Genomic DNA, 19,271 nt, shown 5'->3' with positions numbered 1-19,271 from the left:
AATCGGAACACTCTCTGAAGAAGCTCTTGGTCTTGTTGTTGGCCTAGACATGTCTCATGCAGTTTGGGATGCACTTAAGGATGCATATGCGGAAGATTCTCAAGAACGTGAATTCACACTTCGTCAACAAATTACATACCTCTGCAAGGAGAATGATCGCACCATCGGAGAGCACATTCACATCTTTAAAGGCCTATGTTATAACTTAGCAGCTATTGGGAAACCTATCCTAGATAAAGAAAAAGTTTTCTATCTCCTCACTAGCCTTGGCCCTGACTATGAAACATTCACAACAACAATGCTAAAGCCTCCTAAGCCCTCCTTCTCAGAGCTGATCTTGCAACTCTAGAGCCTTGATCAGCAACGCAGTTGGTTCTCTAGCCACACCAATATGCAAAACCCACTTACTCCTCACATGGCTTTCTATGATCAACACCAACAAAGATCTCACCAGTCTTCCTCACGACATCGTGGGATTTCTCAATCTTTCACATCAACCGGGTGAGGATTTCAGGCCCAAACACCAAGTAATCAAACTCATTCTACCTTGACCACTCAGCAGCCTCGTCCCCCACCACCGGGAGAGCGCCGTATGACACCTAAAAAACGCGAGCTATATTGAAATGAAAAGCGTCAATATTGCGGCAGAATGGGTCATAGAGCAAAAATATGTTGGTGGGTGCCTAAGAAGCCGGCTCAATCTGATGATATACCACAAGCTCTAGCTGCACTCACCCTAGATAACACAATAGCTGAAACAGAATGGACCTCTGACACTGGAGCATCCAACCATATGACAGGTAAACCAAGTATGCTTAATAACATAAAAAAATACTCAGGTACAGATTCTGTCCTTATTGGTGATGGTTCTTCACTATCAATACTTGGTATTGGAGACTCCTTCATCAAGCAAAGGAATGTTACTCAACCCCTTCATGATGTCTTACTAGTTCCTTCCTTAACAAAGAATCTACTCTCTATAAGTCAATTAACTACGCAATTTTCTGTTAATTGTGAATTTTCTAATGTTGATTTTTGTGTTAAGAAACGAGAAACAGGGAAACCCATGATCACAGGGAGGTGCAAGGGTGATCTATATGTACTTTCTCCCTCACCTGAATTGCATTACTCTCATCGTTTCAAATCTGGATCAGCAAACACTTGGCATCAATGTCTAGGACATCCTCAAACTATAGCTTTACAATTGCTAAAGAATAAAGGGTTAATTGATGTAGTAGGAAAAATAAAATCTGAACATCTTTGTGATAGTTGCCAATTGGGAAAGCTTAATAAATTACCTTTTTCTTCTTCTAAACACTCTAGTTCTACTATCTTTGAAAAAATACATTGTGACTTGTGGGGATCTGCCCCAATTTTATCTATTGGTAAATTTTGATATTATGCATGTTTGGTTGATGATTTCTCAAAGTATACGTGGATTATCCCCTTACACCAAAAATCTGATTTTTTTCCATACTTACATATCCTTTGAACAGTATGTTAAAAAACAATTTAATAAAGAGATAAGGGTTGTTGGGGTTCTAACAGTACCCCTATACATATATACACATAAGGTTTGGTGTATCCTACTCCTAGGAAAGTCGAATGGAATACTACAAGCAAAATCCATCTCTATCATGACATAAACCCTAGGGTCATTCTCTACTAATACAACAAATTTAAAATGATTTACACGTTGGTATTCATTAAATACGTAATTTAATCTAAAGTCTACAGAACTATCTACCAGCCTAACTCTTCCCTGCAGATTCGTCATTCTGGTTCCCTGAAATTATCAGTAAGGATGGGTACCTATCTTATCATTTAAAACATTATATTACTTTAAAGACTAACATAACAGCACAATCATGGTCATGGAATACAAGGAATCATAATAACATAAATCTCAAAGCAATATATTAGACATACACATATTCATAATTATTATGTTGCTCTCTTTCGGATACGCATATTCAGTACACTGTGAGCACAATTATATGATGCCTCCAGCAGTTTTTGAGGTCTTACACAACTAGGTAAATAGTCGTCGGTTAGCCCATGTATACGGATACAACATATACAATAACGGCCCCTTAGCAAAGGTATAGTCGGGAGTCTAGTCAGAAAACGAGTGTGAGGCCATGTGGCGCATTCGCTCTCAGAAAGAATGTGTACACATGCGCGAATGTCGCTCACCACCCTACATTTCCTCCAGATTCCCTATCGTCTCCGAATTCTATACCCCCAGTGTACCTCTGTAACTATTCACACTAGAATCATTCAGCTTCTTACACTTATCTCATACTCTCTTTCGTACTAAACTCATTATTCAATAAGAGATCATGCTTAGTAAAACACTTCCGAACTAATTTCTAAACAAACGGACTACTCAAACATATAATTAACACCCAAAATCAACCAAACATATTTTTTATAATAATTAAATAAGAATCATACTAAAACACATATATAAAGTACTCTCATTGTTACAAAATAATTATTATGTTTAAAATAACAAAATAGAGCCCTCCTTACCTTGAGACGAAGTTTTGAAAGAGATTTTGTGAAGGGTTTTAGGTGAAAGGACCAAAATCTTCCTAGATATCACAAAAGAGAACATTTTGAGAAAGGAGAAACTTAGAAAACACCCAAAAAGAGAAAACAAAGCTCCAAGAACTTACTTGGAGTTGATTGATGAAGTTCCCAAGCTTGGCTTTGAAAGAAAGTTGAGGTTTTGGAGAGATTTTCTGAGAAGAGAGGGTTAAGGGTCGAGAGAACAAGGGAGAGCTCGAAACTTGGATTGTAATCTAAGTTTTTTAACTTGCAAACCCTTAAATACCCCTAGACTCGCAACATTCGCGCTATAACGAGCCATTTCTCGCTTCAACGATAAATTCTCGCTACAGCGAGCCCTTCTCTCGTTGTAGCTGTAGCGAAAAAATCAGACAAAATTGCACTTTGTTGTCTGTCATTCTAGCTACAGTGAGAGTTTCTCGCTACAACGAGAGAATTATAACTACAGCGAGAGAGCATCAGAATGTCAGATTTCTGGATGCTCTTCTCGCCACAACGAGATATCCTACAACCTACATAATTTAAACTCTCTAAAATTTAAATAACTTCACAAATATAACTAACATTCAATGTTGTAATAATAAATATAAAAACGAGGATGTTACATTGGTGGGCACTATCAAGGTCATTGTAGATTGTAGATGCTGCTAGCAATAGCATGACCATTAAACTTGTCAAATGGCAGGTTTCAAAGTTAATTACCAACTTAATATATTAATGATACCAAACACTATGATTCGTTATTTGTTAGTTTTTATTATATACTCTTGAATATAGGTTTAAAAGATTGAAAGTTAACACGCTAGCTCGATAAGACTCCACAAACCTGGCAGTGGCAGCTAGGCAGAATGTGATGATTCGGAGATTCTCAATCAAAATTGATTTAGTGATAGCATTAGTGGGGATAAAGTGGATCTCACAAATCAACAATAATAGATAGTGTTTGTTTGTGACAATATTAATCATAGATGGTAGATATACATAGTCATATCATCTTCGGTCACTGAGGAAGCACATTGCATTTCTGAGTCAAAAGTCGATTTACTTAGTGGAAGCATAAAGAAAAAGCATTGTGCATTTGCAAAGCTAAGATCACAAAGCCAACAATGTCAGCCTCTCTTAATTTTCTTGCATGCATGAAAGAGCGTGGTGAGGGGATGAGAGAGTACATCCTATATTGCAACCATGAGTATAAATATTGAATAAAAGGTAATACATAAATACGACATTTTAAATAAAAAATACTATATAAATATGAACAGTATGAGTTAAATAAAATAATATAACTCATTTATACAATGTGTCAAATTTCAACATTTATATAAAACTTTTTATAAAATGTAAGATTAATTAATATAGTTATTGATTTAAATGTTTTTATTAAGTATATTCATTTTTTATTATTGAATGAGAGATTTTTTTAGGTATTATTCTTATTTTTATTATGTCATATTACTTCCTTTATACTAAGTATTTAATTTTTAACTATGTTTTATTCTTTTTAATACTCTTTCTTTGTTTTAATTTCAAACTTAATTTAGGTTTAAATTTCAATTTTAGATAAACTAAAAATTATAAGTTTGATTTATATGTTGATAAATTACGTTAATAAGTAAAGGTGATTTTGCATCTCTTTAATGTAATTATATTTAATATAATTAAATGTATTTAAAAATATTTACTTTATATTAATAATACTCATACAATACATAAAAATATCCATTCAAAGAGCATTTATTTCGTAAAACAATGAGATGATGTAATTGGATGAGGCCACTAATGCTCTAGATAATAATCAGTGGGGGGTGGGGGTGGCTGAAAGGTATGCAAAATTATAATCTTATTATTGTGCTGGATAAGAAAAAGGTGGTGGAGAAAGGGACCTAGTCGACAACCAATATAGTTAATGAATAATTTTATGTTAATTAAATAAAATATTAAATATCTTTTAATGATAAATATATTCATATTTTAATAATTATTTTATAAAATTTTCCCAATGCAACGTGAAATTATTTGAAGACGATGCCACCAAAAGCACAAGCACTTCCACGTGCTGCCCCACACGCAAGATGTTGAAGTTTCAGATTGATCAAATTAACTAAAATTTTATAATATATAACTCACATTTGATAAATTAATTAAAATAACATTTGCAAAATATTAAAATATTTAACGATAAGATAAGAACCATCATAAATTTGAGCGGGCAGAAGCACAAAGCCCTAGTAAATATAAAAAGAAACATTAATATAAGAATAAAAAATTAAATTCACGTGTTTTTTATAACTATAAATAAACTCTAAATAATAATTAAGAGTGTATTATTAATAAAAAAAAAAGACACGCATGAAAGGAACGGAAAGGTACACAAAGAAATTGAGATTTGAGAAAGAGACTGTTTCTTTATGAGGCCTAACGATGAGTATGTTTCGAAATTAGGTGTTAGAAAGGAAGGGAAAAGGTAAATACTTACTAACAAAAATGTATTAAAATATTAATTTATTATTTTAAAAATATATAAATTAAAATATGTTTATTAAAAATATAATCACTCTGTATCTACGCTTATAAGTCAATAGGGTGACTTTATTGTCACTCATCTTTAAATAAAATGTATATAAATTATTTTTATTGATTAATAATAATAATAATTTTAAATAAAATATTATAAATGAAGAGTAACAATAAATATTTATAAAAAAGTAGAGTTAAAAACACCCCTTTGATATGTGGAAAAGCATTCATTGAATTGAATATACAAATAACAAAATAATAATAATAATAATAATAAGTCAATGTGAATAGTGTAAGGTAACCCATATTTCTACCACCATTCATTTGGTTTTACTAACATAGGAAGAGGTGTTAGGCTATAGGTCATATATATTTAAGATTGGTTGCAATCAATTGAAAACTTGATACAACACTTTTTTTACGCATTTATAGTAACTTTTTATCTTAAGGCTTTGGACGTAAATTAAAAGGTGTTGGAGTCAAAAGGGAAAATAAAAGCTCGTGAGAGAAAAATTGATTATGAAAAATGTATGAAAAATACATTAAGTTAGCTATCATATATCTAACTTTATTATATTAGAATTAAATCTTATGTTACTCTATTTGCTAGTGTATATATTCAGAGCAAAATTTTCTTACAATAATATAAATCTAAAAATTCTTATATTATATCTGAATTTTTTATTTAGTGTATATTTAATATATTATAAATTATTTTATTCATCAATAAATATAAATCAAATAAAAAACTCTAATCGAGTAATAGTTTTTAAATTCACATTGATATAAGAATATATATACTTTTTTACAATTATATGTGTGTGATCCTGCAAAAAAAAAAATGAGAGTACAAAGTCACATAATATAATACATGAAAATTGGAAGATGTTTCATTAGAAAGTTATCAATTTAATCAAGAAATGGGGGCACATCTTAGTGTATTCCATCATATAGTCATAAAGACGAGTGTCTAAACTCTATTAAAGAAAGACCCAAGAAATTAAAAATTGAATGATGATGAAAATACCATCACTCCTATAATTAGTGGGAAGTGGAGCTACTTTTATTGAAGGATAGAATAGTCTTGTTAAAGATTCTTGTGTAATACGTCATTAATTTTTTAGTAATCTTTTCTCATTTCACTTTTAATAGGAAAATCTTTATTTTGTGCAAAGCAAAAACTTTGACAAAGCAGTGATGTATGTATTCAAACCAATATTAATTGCATATTATAACATTGAATTACGTGAAGCATGTGCCAAATTTATACCTAAATTTAATTTTTGTGAATATTGTAGCTCTGCCAAGATATTACAGCAATTTTGGTGATGATAAATAGAAGCTTAACAAATAGTCCCTAAAGGCTCAATATATATTGAAAGCTATATAAAATTAAAGTCATCATGTTGATCAAAGATAAATATTGACTACAATTGAGGATAATTTTTTACAAAATTTGTGTCATAAAGATTATCTCACCATCTAAATAAAAAAAAAAAAAGGAGTTTAGATTTTGGTAAGTTTTTTTATTTAATCTATCAAATGTATGAAGTCAATTATTCTTGTGTTTGCTTGAAAGAAAGTCAATTTTCATTAGCGTGGGAAAACTTTCTATCTACCACTGTTTATTATTATTTTTAATCTAACATAGGGAGAAATATTAAGCCATAGGTATATTAAAAATTCAAGATTAAAGGCACCAAAATGAACACGTAAAGCAACTTCTTTTATGTATCATAAATCTTATATATTATATAGAAGTTTATGCTAATAAATTTTTGTAATAAGTTAAACAATTTATTTTAGTAACTTGTATAAAAAATTTAATTTATAAAAATTATAAACTATTTTCATAAATTTATTAAATAAAATTTTCGTAAATTCTCTCAAATGTATGCTACAAAGAGATGAAACACACACTTTACGTCTTTATCCCAAGATTGCGGTGTAATAAAAAAAAAACCAAACAACTCTTGGTTACACAATATATACATACATAAAAAAATAATTTATAAATATTTCTAATAAATAATTGTTCAATGTTGTTTTGTCATTTTTAATAATTTGAATATATTAATTTATTTTTTAAAAATTCAAAATTGTTAAGGGAAGTTTATTATATTTTTTTTAGAAAAGATTCTATAATTTTTAAAAAATTGATAATAGATCATTTTAACTTCATAAAACGTCATTTATTTAATTTTCTTTTAATTATGTTTTAAACTAATTTTAAAATGGATCATGGGATGAGATATGGCAAGGATGAGAGCAAATCTGATAAATATGTTTTAACTTTCGAATATTCTGAATATAAATATATTTATGATACAAATAATTTGCTTGATAATCGATATGCACTCTACGTAATTATGAAGATAATAATAAAATAAATTTTGTTAATTTTAACTTTTAAGATTAAGGATAAACAGTTAATAATAGTAAAATTTTATTAAAAAATTATTTATTATAATAACTTCAATATAATAACTGCGTATTTTTTTATATAAAAATTTAAACCCTAATAAAATTAGTTATCAGTCAAGAAAAATATCTTTTCTTATTTGGATTATACCTAACGCACACAGTTCACAGAAAGTTTCCAAATTAGTGGTATTCCATCGTCATTAGTGACGTATAAGTAAGGGCATGGTGGATTACAAAGGCAATAAACCAGAGGGAAGTGGAAGTTCAGTTGGATGCTTAAACATAATCACTTTAATTTGGTGTTGAAGGTTCTGATGCTGATTGAGAAAATTGAAGTGTAGTAGTAAAGTGGAAGAAACGAGGTGTGAATAATTGGAGACATTAAACTGAGTATAGTGAAATGGAAACTCTGAAATGAAAAGATAATAAAAAGTTTGTGTTTTGGTTGCAATAGAGAGCTGAAATACAAAATTTTCAATGGAAATCACTTTGAATAATTCCTTTGTTCTTGAAGCAGGAAATACAGCGTTCATGATTTTTTGTAAGTTAATTTTTTTAAATTATTATAATTTATTTAGTTATTTTCATACTTTTTATTCACTTCTTTTATTTTTAATTTCCATTCATTCAAGCAATACATTATTCCTACTCTATTTCATTTTTATTTACATTTTTTCGATTTCAATATTCCTTATTAAAATAATCGTTTTTCAACCCTCTTCCAAACAAAGCATAAAGATGCAGATTGGGGTAGGCAAAGTGTTAGGAAATGGGAGATAGTGGGAAGCATATATAGGTTTGATGCATCTTGAGGTTGAAGAAAGCACCTCATCACCTGTTATGATAGGAAGAAACAGAATAAAGGAGTTTAGTGTTAGAATAATGGATTAAAAATTGGGTAAAAAGGCTTTAAAAATACCACAACTAAAACTCATATTACATATTATATTAATTTTTTTTATATTAAAATTATAGCATAATATAGATATGATGAAAGGAATCAAAGGATTCGAATCATTCGTGCATAGTTTAAATGGTTTATATTTAGTTTTTGATGCAAACTTTTAAGTTGGAATTTTATATATAAAGAATTTACTAAAGAAAGTAGTATATCATAATATAAACATTTTTAATTCAAATAAAATTTCTTTTATAAAATATATTAATGGTCTAAATAAATAAATAGAGGTTCTGCAGTACAGTGATAAATAGTTATCTGTCATAGATATTTTTTTGAGCTTATTCTTCTAATAATTTTTTAATATTTTTTATCACTTTATAAAATAAACATTAAAATAGTAATATCTATAATTGTTATTTTAAAAACATAAAGAATTAATAATTGAAAAAATTATAAACATAGAAAATTTTCAAACTATTCTGTTTTCTACGGTTGTTTATCAAGTTTGAATATAATTATCATTACATATATGAATATATTAATAAGAAATTATTTTAATTAAATTAAAAATATATATAATTTTCATTTTTTATTTTTTATAAAAAGTAAATATTAAAATATAATAAAAATTAATTTTTATTTAATATTTTTAATCATTTTCTAATTTTTAAAATTAAGAGAACATTTTATGTAGAATAATTATTATCATTAATTTTATATTAAATATATATAATAAATAGCAGAAATTAATAATTTATTTAAAATATATAAATATTTTTAAAATTTTAAAATATTAGGTGGACTATAGTTATATAACATTAATTTTTAATATTTCAAAATTTTTTATTATTTTATATCTAATAATTTTTGAATTTTTATATTTGCGCAATTTTTTAAAAATTTCATATATATATATATATATATATATATATATATAACCTCATTCCGAGGGCAAATTGAAAAGTGTGCAAGTCGAAATATGATGGTGCAATAAATAAGTAGCGGTTCTGCAAGTGCAAATACTGGAAAGCCCATGCATCTTTAATTTCGAGACGGCTGCATTTAAGGGTATACAGTAAAAAATTAATTTTGTATTAAAAATTATAATATTTAAATTATTAATATGTCACATACACATTGATAAAATTTTAAAATATACAAGTTTTTATTATATTTATTTAGACACATATTTAAAAAATAGGATATGATTTTTTATATTGGTATGAGTTTAAAAACTCTTCTCTTTCAAAAAATTGTTAGTATTCAATCTTGGGAAGAGAATGATAAGTTAAATTCATTGTGAAAAATAAGAAAGTTCTAAGAAATCTTGTTTTTTTCTGGGTTCAAGATTTATTTAGAAACAAAAGGCTAAATAACAGATGAATAAGTATCTCAACAGCTATACATATCTTTTGAAGAAAATAATCTAATCTACAAATATCAGAATAGTTGACGTATCTTAATAAAAAAGAAACTAAATAAAGGTTAACTTTAGTTCTCCTTTTCCTCGTGTCTTGATATAACATTTAAAATTTGATATGATCCTAATTAAGATTCCCATATTGCTTCTCCATTCAATATAAGTGCTGATTTGTTCTGGGGTGGAAGGTGTGGAGTGGAATGCGTGTGGAAGCACAACTGTGTTAGTGTTGAAATGGTTCCAAAGGCAAAAAATGGGTCCATTCAATCCATTTTCATGCATGCTGATAGCTTAGACTGGGTTTTTATGGTTTTTGGTTTCTTGGGTGCTATTGGTGATGGTTTCACCACCCCTTTTTGCTTATATATCACTAGTCGAATTATGAACAACATTGGTAGCGTTTTAACAATGGCACCCAGCACTTTCATTCAAAACGTCAATAAGGTTAAATCTCTCTCTCTCTCTCTCTGTTTTTTCTGTCTCTTCATCTCTATTTTAAAACATATGCTGATGATTTGTTGGATTTGCCTTTATTAATGTGATGCAGTATTCACTGACGTTGTCATATTTGGCTACTGTGTCTTTTTTTGCTTCCTTCCTTGGTGAGTTTCCATTTGTTTAAGATTTTAATTTCAAGAAAACTAAGATACAATAAGATAGGTGCTACTTTGATCACAATTGTAGTTTCACACGTGCTCATTTTTAATGCTGTGGATTAATTATTAATACTAAATATAATTATTATGAAAATTATTGAGAATACCAGCAGGAATTATAATATTGCAGTTAAATTTTGTACATTTAATTTTGCCTTCCTACAAATTTAGAAAAGATTAAATCGAGAGAAATTATACTTTTTTCCTCCAAAGCTGATTGAATTTAAAAATAAAATAAGTTAAATTGAACATGTGTTTCTCTTTCATTTTATATGAAACAAGAGTATTGACATTGTACTCCCTTGCCTTCACTTTTGGAAATGTTAGAGGGCTATTGTTGGACAAGAACAGGTGAAAGACAAGCTGCAAGAATGAGAGTAAGGTATTTAAAAGCAGTACTCAGACAAGACGTAGCATACTTTGATTTGCATGTCTCAAGCACATCAGAAGTTATCACCTGTATCTCTAATGATAGCCTCATAATTCAAGATGTACTCAGTGAAAAGGTGTCAAATATTCATAATTTTTGTTTATTTTAGTTTTTCTCATCTGAATTTTTATTAATTTTTCTAACTTTGTACAGAATAACAAGTTATATATAATATTTTTTATTAAAAATTACAATATTTAATATTTATTGAATTGCATAGATTTATATTTATTGAATTGCATAGATTTATATAATTTTTAATAAAAATATATGGTATATAATTTCTTATTCTGTGCAATATTGTTGATGATACAAAAAAAATTGGAGTTTTAATTACATCTGTGATACTGACATCTTTTTGGAACTTCAAGGTTCCAAATTTACTGATGAATTTCTTTAGGTTTCTTGGGAGCTACATAGTGGCTTTTGCATTGTTATGGAGATTGGCCATTGTGGGGTTGCCCTTTGTGATTCTTCTTGTGATTCCGGGTTTAATTTATGGTAAGATTTTGATGAGGTTGGCTAGAAAGATAAGAAAAGAGTACAGTAAGGCTGGTACAATAGCAGAACAAGCAATATCTTCCATCAGAACCGTTTATTCCTTTGTGGGGGAAGGCAAGACCATGGATGCTTTCTCTAATGCTCTGCAAGGATCAGTTAAGTTGGGGTTGAAACAAGGGTTAGCTAGAGGCATGGCCATTGGAAGCAAAGGTGTTGTCTTTGCTATATGGTCTTTCATGGCATATTATGGAAGTAGATTGGTCATGTACCACGGTGCTAAAGGAGGAACTGTGTTTGCAGTTGGAGCAGTCATGTGTGTTGGTGGAACGTAATTTATACCAACCCTTTATCTTATTCCATTCAATTTATCTCTTTTTTTTTTCATTATTTGTGAGATTAAATGGTGTTTATTACTCACTATTTTTTCCTTTTTTATTTAATTTGTGGATTACAGGGCATTAGGTAGTTGTTTATCTGATTTGAAGTACTTCTCAGAAGCATGTGCTGCTGGGGAACGCATAATGGAAATGATAAGAAGAGTTCCTAAGATTGATTCTGAAAATATGGTTGGAGAGATTTTAGAGAAGGTTTTAGGCGAAGTGGAATTTCATCATGTTAAATTTGTGTACCCATCAAGGCCAAATAGTGTTATTCTAAATGATTTTTGTCTCAAGATTCCAGTTGGGAAAAAAATGGCCTTGGTTGGAGAGAGTGGTTCAGGAAAATCCACTGTGATAGCACTTCTGCAAAGATTTTATGACCCTATTGAGGGAGAGATACGTCTTGATGGTGTGGCTATTCATAGGTTGCAACTCAAATGGTTGAGATCTCAAATGGGTTTGGTGAGTCAAGAACCTGCTTTGTTTGCAACTAGCATTAAAGAGAACATACTTTTTGGAAGAGAAGATGCTACTCATGAAGAGATTGTGGAGGCTGCTAAAGCTGCCAATGCTCATGATTTCATTTCACAGTTGCCACAAGGATATGATACCCAGGTGTGTGTAGCAGCTCCTTGTCATTTTAAGAAAATACTTTTTTAAATTTAGAAATTAAAAATACTTTTTTAAATTTAGTAATCTCACCTTAGTCGATGAGTTTGGTAAATGTTACCCATCTAAAACAGGATTAAAAATTAAAAATAAAACAAATTAAGAACTAAAATAACTAAAATACTTAATCTTGATTTAAAAGTAAAAATTACTAAAAAGGAATCCTTTGGGGACTGTATGTTTGTACATAATGGTCAAACTGTTGTCTAATGACGTATGAGTCATGGGATTCTAAAAAAAACTACTTTGTGAGGATATAAGTATGGGTTTCTTCCCTCTCCAAATTATATATATACTTGGTGAGAGACTTGCATACAGGGTCATCTTTTATGTAGTTGCATATAAAATTTTAAATGTGCAATAATTTTAAAAGATAAATCCTACTCTACTCTATAAAATATAATGATAGGATAGGATATTCTATATTTTTTTACAAGTGAAGTTAGTAATTTATTTTAAAAAATTATAAATACTCTTTAATTTTTAAGATATAAAAAAATTTACAACTCTTAATTTAAAAAAATATATAATACTCTCTCAAATTTAGAAGTATCATAGCGAGCATTATTTTAAAATATGTGATAGTTATAGAAAAAAAAAATTCTATTAATTAAATGCAGCACTAATCCAACCATTTGCAGCCCGCAACAGGAAAGCTTGCCTACGTTTATGAACCAATATAGCTTTGAATGTATATACATTTCTTTTCAAAAAATTAAAAATTTAATTTAATATAGATAAATAAGCTTTAGTTCCTGTAAAATTTATCATAATTAAAATTAATTTATTTTTAAAAAAGAATTTATTAAGATTTTGACTCTAATAAAGTAAGTAAAAAGCTTAATTTTTCGTATTAATTTTTATCTATTAAGTACTAAATTAACTAACAAAATACTAACTCAATGTTATCACATATTTATAACGAGGTTGACTCTTATCAGCACACAATATTTTTAAATAAAAATTTAAATAATTTTTTTGTCTATGTAAAAATTGTTGCATTTGAAATTATTTTTTTAAAAAAAATTAGAGTAATAACAAAAATTAAAGTATAAATTTATTTCTTATAGAGATGAAGATAGTGTTATTAAATATAAAAACTAAATTCAATACCATTATAAAGATGATGAATGATAAAGATTATTTTCTAAATAGCTTTTCATTCAAAAATAAAATAAAATATAAAATAGGAATTAAAATAAAACAAAAAACAAAAAATTTCATACCTTAGAAGAATTAGTATTATGTATTAGAATTTCAAACCAAAACTTTAGTAACAAATTCCTTCCCTAAAATAGTTATTGCTTTGAAGTTATTTTGATATCCTACTTTATTAATGAACTAGTTAGAGAATCTAACAATTATTATGACTTGGTGTAAAATTATTTGCAAAAATATTGCATGTACATAGGTTGGAGAGAAAGGAGTTCAAATGTCAGGAGGACAGAAACAAAGGATTGCTATTGCCCGAGCAATAATAAAAAATCCACAAATTCTCCTTTTAGATGAAGCAACAAGTGCACTAGACTCTGAATCCGAACGCAAAGTGCAAGAAGCTATTGACAAAGTTGCTATAGGTCGAACAACCATCATCATAGCTCACCGCTTATCCACCATAAGAGATGCATGTGTTATTACTGTTATGCTGAATGGCAAGATCATGGAAATGGGCTCCCATGATGAACTCATGCAAAAAAACAATGGATTTTACACATCATTGGTTCATTTTCAACAAATTGAGAAATCAAAATGTGATTTAGATGACACACACTCTCTCACTTCTACTTCATCTACATCAAATGAAGATAATTTAGATGGTCAATTGCTCTCATTTGTAAGTCATTCTATTCCTACAAACTTGGCATCTCAATCTTCACTTGCTAATGAAGAGAATGCTGAAAAAGATAGAGATGATCAAAAGTTTCCATCCCCTTCATTTTGGAGATTGTTTGCCTTGAATCTCCCTGAATGGAAACAAGCATTTTTGGGGAGTTTAAGTGCAATGTTATACGGTGCAATTGAGCCATTGTACGCATTTGCGTTGGGGTCGATGATATCAATTTATTTTCTCACAAATCATGATGAGATGAAAAGGAAAGTTGCCATTTATTCCTTATTTTTTGTGGGATTGGCAATGTTTTCGTTGGTTGTTAATATCATTGAACATTATAGTTTTGCTTACATGGGAGAGTACTTGACCAAAAGGGTGAAAGAAAGAATGCTTTCCAAGATACTCACTTTCGAGGTTGGGTGGTTTGATCGAGAAGAAAATTCTACTGGTGTTGTTTGCTCTAGACTAGCTACAGAACCCAACACAGTAAGTTTTTATTTTTTTCCCTCAACATTTCTCACAATTTTTCGTAATACTTTGTCTATGTTTTACTAGTAATGAAAAAACAATAATTATGGTGAGATATAGATTGCAAATTGTGAAGTGTGTAAAAATTTCAAAATTTTGAAGTTATATCTCAAGAAAACTTGTGATTGTCATTTTCGTTAGGTCTTATATCTTAGTTTTATATTGAGTACTTTATAATCTACCTTGTCAATTAATTATTATTTGATTCAATATTTTGTACTTTATATTTAGAACTTCGTCTTTACTTGTGCTATGTATATACAGATAAGATCTTTAGTGGGAGATAGAATGGGTTTGTTGGTACAAACAATCTCTGCTGTGATTATAGCATGCACAATGGGCCTAATCATTGCATGGAGACTAGCTATTATATTGATAACTGTTCAACCTATAGCCATCGGTTGCTTTTACACAAGACTTGTACTACTAAAGGGTATGTCTAACAAAGCCATCAAAGCTCAAGATGAAAGTAGCAAGTTAGCTGTTGAAGCTGTTTCCAACCTTCGAACCATCACTGCTTTTTCCTCACAAGATCGATTTATTAAAATGCTTAAAAATGCACAAGAAGGTCCAAGTCGTGAGAGCATTCGACAATCATGGTTTGCAGGCATTGTCCTTGGATTAGCTCGAAGCCTTACAACTTTCACTCGAGCTATAGAATATTGGTATGGTGGAAAGCTTGTTTCCCATGGCTACATTACTTCAAAAGCAATGTTTCAGACCGTTTTAATTTTGGCGAATACAGGTAGAGTCATTGCAGATGCTAGTAGCATGACTAGTGACCTTGCAAAAGGAACAGATGCAGTTGACTTAGTTTTTTCAATCCTTTATAGAAACGCAAAAATTGAGCCTGATGAAAGGAATGCATATAAGCCTAAGAATTTAACAGGCCAAATAGAACTCCATGATGTTTGTTTTGCATACCCATCAAGACCTAGTGTAATGATTTTTCAAGACTTCTCAATCAAATTTGATGCAGGAAAATCAACAGCACTGGTAGGGCAAAGTGGGTCTGGTAAATCAACCATAATAGGCTTGATAGAGAGGTTTTATGACCCACTTAAGGGGATTGTGACCATGGATGGCAAAGACATAAAGTTATATCACCTTAGGTCTCTTAGGAACTATGTTGCACTTGTGAGCCAAGAGCCAACTCTTTTTAATGGGACCATAAGGGAAAACATTGCCTATGGATCATTTAATAAGACTAATGAAGTTGAGATCATTGAAGCAGCAAAAGCAGCTAATGCTCATGACTTTATTTCAAGCATGAAGGATGGTTATGACACATGGTGTGGGGATAGAGGAGTGCAATTATCTGGGGGCCAAAAGCAAAGGATTGCAATAGCTAGGGCCATACTAAAGAACCCCAAAGTGTTACTTTTGGATGAGGCCACTAGTGCACTTGATAGTCAATCAGAAAAGGTGGTTCAAAATGCGTTGGAAGGAGTGATGGTAGGAAGAACAAGTGTGGTGGTGGCTCATAGGTTGAGCACCATAAAGAGTTGTAATCAAATAGTTGTATTGGATAAAGGGAGAGTGGTAGAGGAAGGTACCCATTCATCTTTGTTGGGTAAGGGACAAAGTGGAGTTTACTACTCTTTGGTAAGTCTTCAGAGTAGGGCAGCAACAGACACTAGTGGCTATTAACATTGAACACTCCATTGACTAATCAAGCCAAATCAAACCAAAACATTTTCCAATTTTAGTATTCGATCTCCTCTTGGTCTTGTGGGAAGAATAAAGAAACGAATAAGATGATAGAGTTAGTGCACAACACACTAAAGTTCCAAGCTGTATGTTCTCCTTTTATATCATTATAGAAGTTGCAAGGTTTGTTGCTTCTATTATATGTATTTTGTATTAAAATGTCTAACATCATTAATACTTAAAGATAACTATAATTTTGTTATGAATCTATAATCATGAAATTCAATGATTTGATACAAGTTAATCAAAATAATATTAGTGATTTAATAAATTAATTAACAATGTTTATTTAAAATAATTAAATTGAACTATAAAACATTATCTTTCTTGGTGATACATACTTAATTTTTATCCAGTAAGGTCTCAAATACAAATTTTGTGTATAAAAAAAATTAGCCAAACCATATAGTTTTGTCGTGAAGAAAATTATCTTATGTGAAAGATTGAAAGATACTTGTTGAGACAAAGAAAAAGAATTATAAAATATATCATAATAATTTTGTAAAGGAAATATAATTAAAATTTTACAATTATTATTCAATTAATTATACAACATTATATAATTATTTTTATCATCATCCAAATTAAAGATATAAATATTTTAAATATACATACATAAACATTTGATATATATAGATATTATAGCAGTAAAGTGATACTCATTCCATTTTTCTTGTAATTTTATATTTGCTCATATAAGAGGATTATATATGAATGTAACGTACAAATAAAGCATAAATAAAAAATACGAATCACCCCAAAAAGTTGTGTTCTATTTTTATTTTCTTTTTCTTTCCTTTGTTCTGTTTTTCTTGAAATAACTATATATTAAATTTAAAACTTCATTTTTTTTTTCAATTTTCATGAAATCACAGCAAAATCTCTTTTCTTGTGAAGTTACATGCCTTTGTTATTATATAATCAATCAAGTGCCACAGTAGCTAAATTGTCAACACAAAATACCAAGATGATCTTAGCAATGAAGCTTTTGTCAAATATTTATGCCAACTCTATTAAAAAAAACAGTAGTTTTTTCTTCTAAGTGATATATTTAGTTTGGTCACCTTCTTCTTCTTCTTCTTCTCTTGACCCAATGATCTTCAGTGAGTCTCTTGCATTGGATCAAAACATGGCGATTAGGGTACAGAGTAATACGAGTGACTGGGTTAGTGGATTGTAGACGATATATGTTGGTGGAAACTTGATTTAGCGAAGCAATGAGGTTTGATAGTGTATGTTGTTGAGAGGCAAAAATAACAGTGAGTGATAGGGTGAAAGTGAGGTATATGTGAGTGTTGTATTGCGAATGAGTGCTGAGAAAATATTATGTTGCGTAATGAAAAAGTGTAATGTTTGGGAGTGTGAGGGTGGAGGTCATAGAGAGTGAATGGTGGATGTGTGAGACATTGATTTAGTGTGTTGTGTGTTGAGTGATGTTTGAGTTGTGTGACAATGAGTGGAAAGGTGTAAAGGTGAGAAGAAAGAAAAAGAAGGGGAAAAAAAATAGAAATGGAAGATGATGATAATGATAATAATATTTAATAAAAAATAAAAATATTTATTGGGATAGAAAGAAAAATTCAATAACCATAACTACTCAATAATGAAGATGAAACTGTGATACCTCTTTGTATTGTGATACAAACCCTTGTCCAATTAATGACCCCTTTGTGTCAACACTACACCAATATTGGATCAACCCAGGCCCAGTATTGGCCCAGCTAACGACCTTTCTATATCATCTCCAACCTTATCCCAACAAGGACGCTTATGTAGAGTTTTTATTCGTGGACCATATTTTTTAACAGTTATACAACTCTCAATTTTTCTTATTTTTTAAATTTAATTTTTCAATATATATGTAATATATTTTAAAAATTAAATTCTATTAAAAAAAGTGATATATAAAATCGTTTTTTTCGTGTCAATTCTGATTGAACCAAAAAAAAAAAAAAACATAAAACAACTCCTAATATGTTTGATTTACTTTTTAAAAAACAGTTTTTAGTTTTTAAAAATAAATTATAGTACAAATTTATACTACAATTTATTTTTTAAAATAAAAACTGTTTTAAGAAAGTAAATCAAACATGCTCTAAATATAAGCTTCTTTTAGCATGTTTGGATTTACTTTTTAAGTGTTAGTATATTGTACCTTTTATTTAAAAAAAATCTTTTGTTGGTTAATTGAATTAATAATAATATTTAAATAAAATATAAATGAAAGAGTACTAATAAATATTTTGGAGTGATAATAGAAATTTTTATCTTTAAATAATAATAAATATATTTATTTTAATATTATTAGTTATAATTTTTATATTATATTCATATTTATAAGCTTTTTAACTTCTTTTAAATACACACTTAGTGTCACCAAGTAATTGTCAATTGTCTAGCTTCCAACCATAATGAGCTAACCTCTAACAAATTTTGATAAAAAAAAGTTCTTATAAGTGGAAATGATTCAAGTTTCTTAAGTTTTATTTGGAAGTTTAGTAAAAAAGAAAAAAAAATTTAATAAAAAAGAAAAAAAAACTTTATAAAGTTTTGAAAGATTTATAAATCATACCTTTCTTATTTAATTTTTTTAAAATATCGTTAAATATTACATAAATTTTCATCTTCTTTTGTTTTCCTTCTTAAAAATTAAATTTTTAACCAAAGTATTAATCTTCTATCAATATATGTTAACTATAATAGAAAAGAAAATGAAATTGTGCGCTATTA

General features: G+C 29.1%; 1 protein-coding gene across 1 annotated transcript; it reads left to right on the top strand.

Annotated features, from left to right (window-relative positions):
* The first annotated feature begins 649 nt into the window (after positions 1-649).
* Positions 650-16,679, top strand: LOC113867613 (ABC transporter B family member 15-like). Its single transcript, XM_027503012.1, has 8 exons — positions 650-1,221; positions 10,025-10,280; positions 10,384-10,438; positions 10,820-10,998; positions 11,294-11,751; positions 11,878-12,418; positions 13,884-14,789; positions 15,096-16,679. The coding sequence occupies exons 1-8, from the start codon at positions 650-652 to the stop codon at positions 16,479-16,481; spliced, it is 4,353 nt and encodes a 1,450-aa protein (XP_027358813.1). The 3' UTR covers positions 16,482-16,679.
* Positions 16,680-19,271: the final 2,592 nt, after the last annotated feature.

Source organism: Abrus precatorius, unplaced genomic scaffold (assembly GCF_003935025.1).
Source record: "Abrus precatorius isolate BTA unplaced genomic scaffold, Abrus_2018 Scaffold5, whole genome shotgun sequence".
Classification (NCBI taxonomy): Eukaryota; Viridiplantae; Streptophyta; class Magnoliopsida; order Fabales; family Fabaceae; genus Abrus; species Abrus precatorius.
The sequence above is the reverse complement of the archived record's forward strand: the minus strand, read 5'-3'. Positions and strand labels throughout refer to the sequence as shown.